Source organism: Takifugu rubripes, chromosome 19 (assembly GCF_901000725.2).
Source record: "Takifugu rubripes chromosome 19, fTakRub1.2, whole genome shotgun sequence".
Lineage (NCBI taxonomy): Eukaryota > Metazoa > Chordata > Actinopteri > Tetraodontiformes > Tetraodontidae > Takifugu > Takifugu rubripes.
In genome coordinates, this window is record NC_042303.1 from 6,698,021 (window position 1) to 6,711,086 (window position 13,066).

Consider the following 13,066-nt stretch of genomic DNA (forward strand, 5'->3'; position numbering starts at 1 on the left):
AGTAAGAATCTGAGAAGATAACATTTCAAAGATAATTAGTTACTAATGAGTTAGGAAGCATAATCTGAATCTTTGGAGCAAAGCTTCTAGTATTATATCAAATGACATCTCTTTATAAAGTGTGGCACAGAAAACAAGCAAAATGAATGTTTTCTGAAGCTGACGAAAAGTCAAACAAGTGATGAAGTTCTTCGAAAGTTGTTGTTTTAGCTACTTGCCACCATACCAGAGGTTTATACATTATTCTATCCCTTTATCATCTAACACAAGACAATTCCGAATGTAACAAACTGCACAAGGACAAGTATGGAACAATGCTGTTGTTATTTATGTTGACGTCCCACTGTTGTGGCTTTGGCATTGGCGTCGCCCTTTTGCACCTTGCTCCGAAAGCTTCCCGAGGCCTTAAAACTTTACGAAGTTTGAAGCTCAAATCCCCTCTTGCACAAGGGACACAGAGATTTTTTTTTTAATCCTCACTCTCCCTCTGTCTCTCTTCGTCTCCTGCTCCCTCCCCTAAGCCCCTACTCAAACCTATAAGAGAAAAGCTGGAGAACACACGCGTGCACAAACCACCTCTGCCCACATGAATGCACACACTTGCTGCACGCCCATCGAGCGGAACAGATCTGCAGTGCTGCTGAGCAGTTTTGAGACCACGCTGGGTGACTGAGAGGGGGGAGAAAGAGAGAGAGAGAGAGAGAGAGAGAGCAGTTACTCTTGTCAACTTCAGGAGTGCACCAGTGTGGAGGTATTGCACGAAGCGCACAGTTCCAACTGAGAACCCTCTTATCAGACCATGGAAACAAAGAAGTGAAGAAGCAGAAAAGGAAAAGGCAACTTGGTGACCGAGCAACAGACCAGGGTTTCATCTGGGATTACTGGGACTCTTCCTGCATGTTCTCATGTCACGCTGATATCGTTTGATATCCTTTGAGATTCCGTCTTTTATTGACCAGAGCCCCTCTCTGTGCTGGATTTGCCCAGATTAAGATTCGCTTTTTTTAACCAAAGGAGTGCGTGCGTGAAGTTTGTGGCAGCAGGAAGTATGTCAAGTGGACCTTTCAGTCACCTGTTGAGGGGAATCTGGCTGCTGTGGCTTTGGCAAGGTAAGGAAAGTCCACTGGTGTCATGAAATTGTCTTAAAGGGTTCCCATAAATCCACAGATTTCACCCTATTGAGCAAATTCCAATAAATGTTTTTCAAAGGTTAAGGAGGTGGAAATCATGTTGGACTTAACAGATCATTTTTCTCCTAAATATGGCCATAAGTTTATGTCCAGTAAGTCTCACATTTAGCATTAAATCTTTGAAAATCTTTGCAGATTTCCTCCAATAATCTGCAGCTTTTCCACCGTGCAAAACAAACATCTCCCTCATGTGAGAAATCAGCTGAACATTTTCAGGTCCAGCTTAAGGAAGAAAGCCAATAAGACAGAGATCAGCTGAAAGACTCATAATTACATGGTCGTCGGGCAATTTGCCGCAGTTCGGACAATTTGCAAGGGGAGCATGTGGGTCGGCGCATTGAGGAATAAAAACACAACTTCTGCTGATCTCAGGCACATGAATAGCTGGTCTGTGTTCCCTCTCTCCTCCTCTGTGCGTCTTCAAAGCGTCAGTGGGATCAGCGGCCGGTGGAGGAGTCTTTAATAGAGCTCCGGTTGGTGCCTTTAAACAATGGTTCCCTAGGTGCAGGAAAGCGTGGCCCTGGAACTAATGTTGCTATTATGTTAATGGTTAGAATAACAAGAGACGGCCATTACTGACCTCATCTCAGGCTGGTGTGCAGAGGCGACCGTCCAGCCACCGCAGCCTTGGTCACGGGAAGCGTTTTGGCTATCAGGGCTTGTTAAGGTGACGAGTGGGAGACAGAGAAGTTGAGGCATCTGCCCAGTTCTAATGATCATCCAGCAGCCCAGTTTCCCACTGCCCCTCCCATCATAGTGTCCCGGTAGTGGTCCGATGGACTGGTATCTGGGAAATGTTTTTTCCTTTTTACTGCTTATGTCTAGAAGAGGAGACAGGCAAGGGTGAGTCACAGCGGCGAAACAGACGTAAAACGAGATTAGAGATGCGAATGCCGTTTCTTTGAGGGAGGATTCAAATCAAATCTGCTTGTGGTCAGTATTTCTGTTGGGAATGCACGTTGGAAAAACACTGATTCATGATGTACAACAGCTCTTTGCTTGTAAAGCGCTGTGCGACCTTTGAACAACAACTTTGACTGTAAAGCTGCGAACACTGGGAATTCTTGGACCCAGGTTTAACTAAGAGCAAGTGTGCAGTAAAATGAATGAGAGGAATTTGCAGCACGAAGGACACCAGAGTGATCTTAAAGAGGGATCAGACGATAACAGCTTTATTTTGCGGAACCGAAAGCCTACAAACAGAAATCCATACCTTTAAAAAATAAAGTCGCTAATGAGAGCCATACAGGGGTCTTCAGCTTTGCGAATTTCAATCTTTCCCCGCAGCAAAATATTGAACATACTTTGGATAATATTTAACCATCAACAATAGAACAAGGGCAGGATCTATAGACAAATAGTTATAATATATAACTCATCACGATCTTTGTCTCATCCTTCACGCCTGAATGTGGCATTCACACATAAACCAGTAAGGAAAAGTTAACATTTACCTACAAAAATCCCCTTGTGTTTACATTTCCAGTGCAACAGTCTTCTCAGATACTAGTCTCCTACGTGACAAATTCCATCGGAAGTTAAAAGTATTTCAGGTTTTTCCATCTCTTCATTTACGAATCCAGCTGGATCCCTTTTGAGGTTTTTTTTTTTGTTTGTTTTGTTGTTTGTTAGAGAAAAGTCTGGCTTGTGAGAAGCAAGCCTGGCTGCAATTCCAGTCCCTTTTTGGAATCCTTATTTATAAATGTGTACTGCTGTTGCCTGTTGCTGTCTGCAACAACAATTTGAAAAGTATGTGAGTCAGCCGTGGAGCCGATCCTTGAAAATCGCCTCCATAGCGCCATAAGCTGAGGTGAAATCAAGGTAATATCAGCCTGAAAACATCAATGGACCATCAAATTCCCACGTCCACTATCTACACCTCAACTGTACTGGCTGGCTCCCAAGAGGAGGCACAACAATGGATGCCATCTGCTGTTGTACTCTGGAATGCTTTCCACAAACTCTGAGGGATCCAGTTTGCATCCCTGCTGGCATACATGTTGATGTGGAATCCATTTTTATCCCTCGGATAAGGTGTGCGCGCTCATGCTTTGTAAACAGGACTTCACTAACCGCAGTGGAACCGGCCCCATCGTCCGCTGGGAAAACCTCTGCAGACCCTGACTCTAAATAAACGAGGCCGCAGGATTAACTAGCTTACACAGTGATGAAAAGACAACAGCAGTCGTCCATTCACTGCCCCGGGGACAGAAGGTGCTCCTGGTGCAGGAGACTGATATGAGATGTTGTGGTGAAGCCCCAAAGAGAAAAAAGGAAGGGGGACTCTGGGTCAGAATAACACAACAGCCCTCATGATCTTGGAAAAACCTCTACATCCAGCTGACCCTTGCATGACTTTGGAGACACATAAAGACAGACACAACTGTATAAGAAAGACCAGATAGAACGTACAACTTTAAGACCAAACATCCCCCACAGCACTACCAGGAGCCAGCGGTCCTTTGGTGTTGTTGCGATTCCTGTTTCTTGTTGTCTCTTCATTTCCAGTTTCAGAATGAGCGTCCCGATAGATTCCCGAGCACCGGTTGTGTCGGCGATACGCCGACGATGTCATCCTTTACATAAACACTCCTGTCGACGCCTCATCTGGCCACAACGTGCCGAAACAACCGCATCGTTTCAGATTCAACACACTTTGAAACTTTAACAGGTTGTCAGCATTTTTGGACGCATTCAGATCGACCGCCCACACTAGCTGCTTCCACCATCTGTCTGAAAGGTGTGTGTCCAAAATAAGCGCATTCACAGTCGCTTGGACCGCAGAATGACAATTTTCTAAGTCTGAGTACTGTTGAGTTTCTATTCCCTCCATCAGGTCTTCTTGTCTAAATCCATAGTTTGTTTGTTTATACACTATTGAAACATGTTTTGGTAAGTTGCTGCTATATTGTCACACATCTTTGGTCATCCAACATCTCGACCAGAACCCAAATCATTTTCTCATAAGTACATTTTGTGTGAGCACTTACCTATCAAAACACATACTTCCACATATCCTCTCCACATGTTCACTTTGAAAATCTACATAGACTTTAATTACATTTTCCTGGTTTTCTAGTGATGAGGTTTATTTCCTGCAGTTACCTTCTTGGGTACATTTAAATATAGAAAACGTTTTAAACAACCTGAAAGAGAATTTAGTTGTTGCAGCAGCTAGTTAGCTAGCTAATATGATAAGCCATTGGGCATGAGCTAATAACACATTAGGGAAATCCAAAGGCTCTGTAAACTACTTGTTTTTTGTTTTTTCTCCACATTATTAGTTGCACTTTAATAGATTTCACACAAAACAGGACAAGGTTTTACTCCTAATCAGGTAATCGGTATTGAGAAATAAAATGGAAAAAACAAGTGTAAAATCCAGTGGACTGAGTGAAAAAGGCAGTTGTGAATAATGCAGCATTCAGTGAAAGAAGCTGAGAGATTGGGGCATAAGAATGGGGAGGGGAAGTCGGAAATCCATCCAGGAGAAATGAGGCGTAAATATCATAGCTTTCTGTTCAAAGAAACAGAGGCACCGTCGGTAGTGGGAATGTGGGCCAGGAGGGCATGGGGGCTTCTGGGACAGATTCATGAGGGCTTTTTTCTTCTGCCGCAATGATGAAGAGAAAGCTGAGATGGTGGAGGAGGCAATCAGGATACAGTAGAGTGATTAAACAGATGAAAAAACTGTGAAAAGATTGACACATGGTGGGACTGCTTCCAACTCTGCAGCAGATGCAGTATCCCTGGCTCCGGGTTCAGTGCTTTGCAGTTTTGAGGAAAGTGGCGTCTCTTTAACAGACGAGATAAAGGTGAAGCGTTCGATTTCCCCCGCTAGCATAAAATCAAAAGATCCGGATCTGTTTTGTGTTTACCCAGGATAGCTCCAAAGAAAGAAGCATATAAAACTGTATTTGGACTTTGGCAGCGTGGATGGGATGAGAGTGAGGGGAGTGAAGGCCGCCAAACCGTAATCACAAATGCAAACAAACAAACAGAGTGCAGCCTGGAGGTCTTTCGTAAATGGTATCCCTTCTGCAGTCGGGTACACGTCAATGTGGTCACTGTGTGTTTTCGAGTGCATACATATGTGTGTGCGCATGGGGAGGAATATAGAGGCTCAAAGATAGGTAGATTATTTTGGCCAGTCTTCAGTCAGCTGAGGGATGGGCTGGTTACTTTGGCAGGATCAGAGGTGATGACAGAGTGACCATCCAGACCACACACGGGCTGCTGCGCTGACCCCTTGTGGCAGGATTACAAAACTGCCAATTTTCAGGATGATCTGACATGTGTTTTTCATCTCCTCCTAACAAAGACATCAGGTGTGCATCAGCAGAGCAGGAAGGGGAAAAAAAGATAAAAACATATGGCTTTAACCATCCATCTCAATGTCAATCAACATATTAATTATGAGGAAAATGAGCTACCGCAATTGACTGAAAACTCCTGTGGGCTGTTTTGGCAATCCGCGCAACATGTGTGCATCAGTTTATGTCTCACTCTCCAGGCTTTGCTTTTTGTGCTAAGCGTTAAAAGATTCCTTCGTAATGAACGCTCAATTGTGCAGGAAAAAAAAAAAAGTTTTCCAAACTTTATGTGAAGCTAATGTCGGGCGACAGCAGTCCTCTTTTTTGTATTTTTGCATTAGGGAAGGAATTTCACATTAAACAGTCTCTGACTCTGGAGGTTTTTCAAGTTCAAAATTGGATTCAGCCAAACTTGGTTGAAATACCCCATCTGTTACACTGGAAATGTGCAGAAATCCATGTTTTTAGTGCATTTGAACCGCAATTTCATGCCGGCACATGAAGAAAAGCTTGAAAAATTCTAGTTTGAGAATTTGCTCACTGGGCAGAGACTGTAATTTACTGGCTGTGAAATGTTTCTGTAACCCTGACCCCATTCAAACATAAATGCAAATTTGAGTAATTGTTCCCAACGTGCAATGTTGCAAAAAATATCATACATCAGTGATTTGTCCAAACAGCCTCCATTTTCCACCAATTTATTTTGGTAATTTTCTCTGACGTGCAAACTGAGAATCTACACCAGCGGCTCGCTCTGCAGCTATCTGTCTGCATTCAATTTACAATCTGCCGCCTTAATTTATAACGATGAAGACAATCTCTGGATGCCAGCACAGCTCTGCACAACTCAAAGTTACACTGCGGCCTTCTTAAACGTAAAACTTTACGGCGGCCTGCATAGGTTTGAGCGTAATAAACTCGCAGATGTGTGTACAGCCCCACATCTGAATTGGTTTTACAGTGAATTTTATTACTAGGGATGCATGAAATATGTTTCTGAAACATGCACCGAGCGCAGTCCTGTGACAGGAGGTGTAGTCTGCCTCAGCGGAGAAAAAGTTTAGGGCCCATAGTGGAAAAATAAATCAGAGGGAACCATTGTAGCATAACGCTAATGATATCTGACGGCCTGTGTAGGAAGTGAATCAAATAAAATGGCCCCACATCTCCTCCGAAATGAGATGGAGGCTGAATATTATCATATGTATTAAAACATTGCTTTACTTGTGGTTGGAAAAGGTTCCTTTGTAGAAAAATACTTCTGGGAGGGGAAAAAAAATCCATGATGAGCAATTTTGTTTTACTAAGCTGTGCTTTTATAACTGCTCTTTTGGTAAATGCAACCATATGCTGACCTGGAACAAGATCCAAGCGAGGGGAAAGAGCTGAATGACAAGCGACCTTAAGAAACACTATAGAAATTATTATTATTAGTATTTTTTATTTTTTTGACTCAGGCAAAAAGTCAAATTCTAACAATGACATCACATCCCTTATCGTGACTCTTGCTTCGCTGGCTGTTTATTATAGTGTATGTGTGCTGTGACAGAGGCTGGATAACCCAAAGTAGGCCACTGGATGGCTCGCAAGAAGCAGCGGAAAATGAATTAATGATGATTAGCATTTCTCTGCCGAGCGCTCACGCCAATCGTGTCCCACCGCCTGGGTCTTCCCCAGCCAGCTGTGGTGTCAGGAAGCATAAACAAGCACATCAGCACACTGGGAAAATTACAAACATGTTTCAATGCCTGTGAGACAGAGGATGGCGTATTAATCATATCAACAAACTGACAGGGTTCAGGAAGGAGGAGAAATGTGCCTGGAGCTTCAGTCTGGCTCTGTGGCTTATGATTGTGGAGTTCAAACAAACAAACGCACGTGTGTGTGTGTGTGTGTGTGCGCGTGCGTGCGTGCGTGCGTGCGTGCGTGCATGTGTGTGTGTGCGTGCGTGCGTGCGTGCATGTGTGTGTGTGTCTGCATCAGGTGGAAAGATGCTTGGAAATGCCTGAACGGTGCAGATGTCTGCAGTCGTGGGCAACATATGGGATGAATTACAGGAGGGGGAACAAAATTAGGATCTTCCTTTCCTGAACCCAACACATTTAATAAATGGTGATCATTCACCCGCCATGGTAGAAGCCTTTTAATAGAAGGGAAAATATACATGTCTTCTAACATGTCAATTCAGCATCAAACTCTTCATTCCAATTCTACATTCTCTTTTGACCGCCATCAGCTGAACAAACCGATGCGTGGCTCGATTACCGACTTCGGGCTCAACAGGAGGTTCAACAGGTGATCTGGTGAAAGGATCTAAAGTTTAAGTCCAGCAAAGTGGAGTGAGATTACACTCGTAAAGCTGTCCGAGACTGACGATCCCGAGGAGAGCTGAGAATGTGATCCCACTGCAGATGGGGGTAAAAGAGGAGGGAAAGGAATCTGGACAGCTTTTCTTTGGTTGCTTTCCTCAAATTCTCTCTAAGAGGCACAGGATTATGAGGATGGGTGTGAGAGGAGAAAATAAAAGGTGATTACCTCACGGAGAACTTATCTGCTTCCCTTTGTGACCTTTGGTGGGGAGAATTGAGAATGAAACCATCGTTTTGCACAGCCAAACACCATTCAGACCCTGGGCCTCCTCACATCACAGCCACAAGGGCACAATCATAAAAGCAACCTCTGCATCAATATTCCGGAACAACCGATGGGAGCATTGTCACGGGCCAACGACCGGCAGAAAGACTGCAGGTCTGCAGCACGAAACCCGCGTTGGTTGAACCTGGCTGCCTGCGTTTGGGAGACATTCATCACCGCGAGTGTTTTTTGAATGATATTATCAACAGATGTGTTTGGAAGAGCCGTCGTTGACACAGTGTTTGCTTTATCGCTCTGACAGAAATCCACACACACACACTTGTGCAGGTGCTGACGCCTCCACACCTCCACGCTCACTCCTCGGGCTTCAGAAACAAACCCCAGAAACAGACATGTGCGTTGCAGCTGCAGGCCCGACCGGAGTGACAAGCCAAATCTGTCTTCGCTGTGGCCAACATTTGATTCGCAGTCATGTATGGTTTCTCTGACGCCCACTCTCTGCTTGCTACAAGGAAAATGCATCTAAATTACAGCTCCGGAATAACGCGGAATTTGGAATTTAGACGTCTCTGGTAGAGAATGCGAAAACTCTCGTGGAACATTTTTCAGTCTTCGTTTTCTGAGGAGGAAAGCCAAACGCAACCATCAACCTGTGTTGGTTTTCAACCTCATCCCTGATACAGCCTGGAAATCTTTGATTTCATATCAGCTCTCATATTTGCTTGTTTTTTCTTAAAAGCTGTGTTTGCCACTGGAACTCGGAGTAGAATATGGGAGGTGCCTTCAGGCTCCGCTATCTCCTCCAACTTCAGCGAGAGTCTCCAGTGGGAGCAGGATTGTCCCTACCAACACCCACAGGACAAAGTGAGAATAACAGCAGACGTTCCCCCGCGACTGGATGGCACATGGGTGTCAACAAGGTGAGGATCAATTACCGGTAATGTAATGAGTTTTCCACTTCTATTGGTGACAGTTGTCAAAAGCAAAGGTTTGAGAAAACCAGCCGGTTTTGATATTTTTTAAAAGCCTATGCAACACGACAAATCTGAAGCCAATAAGTCATTCTCAGTGCCCCGGAGCCTTTTGTAGTCTTAAACATCTGCACAGTCTCCATCTAACTTCACCAAACTTACTGATTACGTCTTTCTTCATCACCTCGAGAAAGCTGCGGAGGCGTTCTCTGTGGAGTTTAAAAGAAGGATCTGACAGTGAAAAAAAAGGAATCTGCTTATATTATCTCGAGCGTCCAGCAGAAGCTTCCTTTGGATGAGCTGTAACTTCCCGTCAAGCTTCTGCCGGTGATTATGTTTTCACCACATGCAGATCTTATTTTATGTTTTCACGAGGCGAAAATCAAGCCGAGACAGGAGAGGGTTGATCATAAACATGTGTATGAACAGAGAGCAGTGTGTGTAAAATGGCTACATGCTAACAGGTCTGCTCAACAATCCTACGACTGTATTGATCTTTTTTCCTTTTTTAAAAAAAAAGGCAAACCAGGAGCCTCAAGTACATTAATTCTAGATGAATTAACCATTGGTTGTATTTTATTTGCTACTTTTTTTTTCTTGTTTGTGACTAGATGTGAAGTTCGACCAGGTCCTGAGTTCCTTACCCGCTCCTACACCTTCCACCCTGGCCGTCACTTCCAGGCCCTGCAGCACTACTACGCCGACAGTGGCTGCCAGGACCCTGCGTACTCCCTGATGATCAGGGGGAAGCTGCGTCTTCGTCACGCCTCCTGGATCACCCAGGGGGCTACCGACGCCGAGCACCACCTGAGCAAGGTGGCCATCGTCATTCACAGCACGGCAGCCAAGCAGGGGCTGACCTCCAGTCTGCCTTCGTCCTGCGTGACCTTGACCCTGGATCAAGTGGTGCCAGGGAAGCTGTACGAGCTGTACAACACCCGAGGGGGGAGGGGCTGTCTGGCAGCATTGGGCTTCTCCATGATGGAGATGGGACTTGTGCGGGTGGAGACGCAGCACCACAGACATGGAGGGAAGGTCCAGGAGCTGCTTTTGGGGGACATTGACACCGACTGGAACCAGAGGACTCAGTACAGACCAACAGGATACCAGCAGCCACTGCAGAACGCCATGGTGAGACAATATACTCCCAAAACCTAAAGGAGGTTGACATTAAAAAGTGGGCAGATGAGCAGTGACAATATAAATCAATTTATTACACATGACAGATCGAAGATAACAATCATGAAGTAGGGTCTGTCTGTTTATGTCCAGCATCACCTTTGCTGCTTAGGCTTTTTTTTAATTACATTTTATTACAATTCGAAACACTATGTTATAACTGCATTAACAACAAATGCTTTATTGCTAGTGACGGATATTTTCTACCTTCTCTTGATATCTGCAGCATCATATCCACCCCTGTCCCGTGTGTGCCCTGGTCTATCGCTCCTCAGAGCTGCACCCACCAGTTTTGCCCCACAGACCTGCCCTTCCAATCGCTCTGGCGGGCCGCTGGGTGAGCCAACGCTGCGAAACCCGTCCCAATGTCCTCTTTCTCACCCGAGACTTCACCTTCGACCCCGAAAAGAACGCGTGGGAGGGGACCTACCGACACTACTCGGACTCCGCTTGCTCCCAGCTCACCTTCATCCTGAGGGCCTCGGGACACTATGCTCAGGGAAACCCCTCCGCTAAGGTTTTGGGCGCCTCCGACTTTGTCTTCAAGGTGACCACGGTGAAGGTCACAGCTGCGGAGGAGTCCACAGTGAAGCTGCTGAACGCAACCAGACCTGGAAAGTGCGGTCAAATGGGAGGCTGGGAGGTCGGGGTAGAACAGGACCTGACCCCCACGGGCGGCTGCAATCTGCTGGGCATCAAGCTGCCACATAAGGAATATGAGCTCTTCAAGGTTGAGCTGGACCATAGGAAGCATCCGCTGCTGTTCATCGGAGAGAGGCCGACCGACGGGTCCAACCCGGACCGACCACACAGGAGGCCCACCTCCTTTCAGCCTCCCATGGTTCTTTGCAGCATGACAGAAATGCAAACTTTCCACCGCTCTGGAGTTAACAGCAAGCAGGTGCAGCTAGCGGTCAGTGGGACACAGAGACTGGAGCACCTGGTGTTACTGGTGCTGGGGACGGTGCTCTGCAGCTGGCTCTGCGATTTTTGAAGCCAAAGTCACCGATGGACCTCGCTACCCGGCAGCTTTCTTTTCACTCTTCCGCCATGTGGCGACGACCACTTGCACGGTTGAAATCATGAGACACTCAGGAGAGCTGAATTTTCCAAACCGTCTGGCTTTCAGTTCACTTTATTTTGCATTTCTCCCTTAGAAATCTGTATATAAACCTCAAAACTATATAAGTGATCATTTGAGTTTGTAAAAAGTACATTATTTTAAAGTGTGTTCCTACTTTATGATGTTCACAAAAATTACTAAAACAAATCACAGCATTTTGATACATCGCTCAGTTATTTTCACACCTAAAAATTAAAGACCTCAAACATTTTTTCCCCCTGAAGATGCAGTATAACTAATGCACTTTGTACAGAAAATAGATTGTTTTCCAGCATATTAGTGTAATAGGTAAAGCCTTTGTAAGCAGCACTAAAGCAGCCTTCTGATCGCCCTGAGGCCGCTATGCTGTGAATTTGTGTTTTTCAAGGTTCATGGCTACTTTTCCATTAAAATTTTATCTAAACCAATCAAATGGATATTTATTTTAATCTTAAAATGCCTTATAATAACATTTGTCTTGCTAAGCAGCGTTCGGGTTGGTTATTATAGCTAACATGAGCATTTAGGCCATCTGCACGTCTATTTTATGTGAATAAAAATGTCTTTTCTTAAGCCATTGTGTTTCTTTGGACAGCAGCTAACACAAAGAGTAGAGCGATTGAAAATTGCTGGTTTATTGCATTGACAACATAAAACTGTGTTGTTGAAATGAAGTCGTATCTCTAACTCTTACACAAATTACACCCCTTTTGGATGCCCACAGATGTTAAAAATGTAAAACCACATTTTTTAAATGGTGTGTAAACTGTATAAGATGTTAGCATGCTAATAGAAGACGTTTAGCATGGGGGTGGGGGGGGGGGGGGTATTGCAGGTCAATTCAACTTGAATTATCTGACTTCCGTGTGAATCAAGCTTGTCTCTAGGTGCTTCATGGACCTCTCTGGGTAAGCAGCCTTGGCAACTCCTTTTTAACAGGAAAAGTCCTAGATTAGAGCCAGACACTTGTGGAACGGGGTTCCTGATGGTGGCCAGCCAGGTGAAGGAGGAAAAGAAAGCGAGGGCAGGAGGTAGGAGAAAAAGAGGGGAAAACACATACTGAACTTCAGAAATGCACCTTAGATTGGACATCTCTTCCATCAGGAGTGATACCTTCTTCCACAGAATAAACATACAAACCCATTATATGAAGCTTCGATCATATATGTAGAATTCCATATAGTCTCTATGTTCTCTGTAAGTGTGGCAGCTATTGAACATCTGTCCATCTTGGAGAGAGGGAACCCTCATCTGTGGCTCTTCCTTAGTTATCTTCTTTTTCCCAGAAAGTGTTTAAAAAGTTTTTTCCTGATGGTCCAAGGACAGAGAGTGTCACAACTGTGCAGCTTGTAAAGCCCTCTGAGCCGCACGCTGTCTTGTGATTACTGGGCTCTAAAATAATTTGGTTTGACTTTGATTAGACGTATGTCATTGTATTACTTTGATATCCTGATCATGAACATTTAAGCCTGAGTTTGTCAATGGGGCTGGCGACTCCACAGTGCACAGATGCACGTAGGGACCTACGGGGAGGGAGAAGCACCAAACTTCAGGGAAAAAAAAATCCCTGTTGTGTTGTAAGTGGTGGAGTAATGTGTATGGTGGAGCGCTGTTGCCGCCCAAGTTGTGCAATTTGGGGGATAGAAGAATTGGCTTCATGGACTTCGTAATACGATCGAGTCTCCCTATGCGCTAATGGAGAAGACACAAACTCAA

The 13,066-nt window shown here is 44.8% G+C and overlaps 1 protein-coding gene across 1 annotated transcript; it reads left to right on the forward strand.

Moving 5' to 3' along the window:
* The first annotated feature begins 571 nt into the window (after positions 1–571).
* On the forward strand, positions 572–11,923 carry apcdd1l (adenomatosis polyposis coli down-regulated 1-like). The gene is made up of 4 exons (XM_011613688.2): positions 572–1,109; positions 8,838–9,018; positions 9,681–10,200; positions 10,475–11,923. The coding sequence occupies exons 1-4, from the start codon at positions 1,049–1,051 to the stop codon at positions 11,240–11,242; spliced, it is 1,530 nt and encodes a 509-aa protein (XP_011611990.1). The 5' UTR covers positions 572–1,048; the 3' UTR covers positions 11,243–11,923.
* Positions 11,924–13,066: the final 1,143 nt, after the last annotated feature.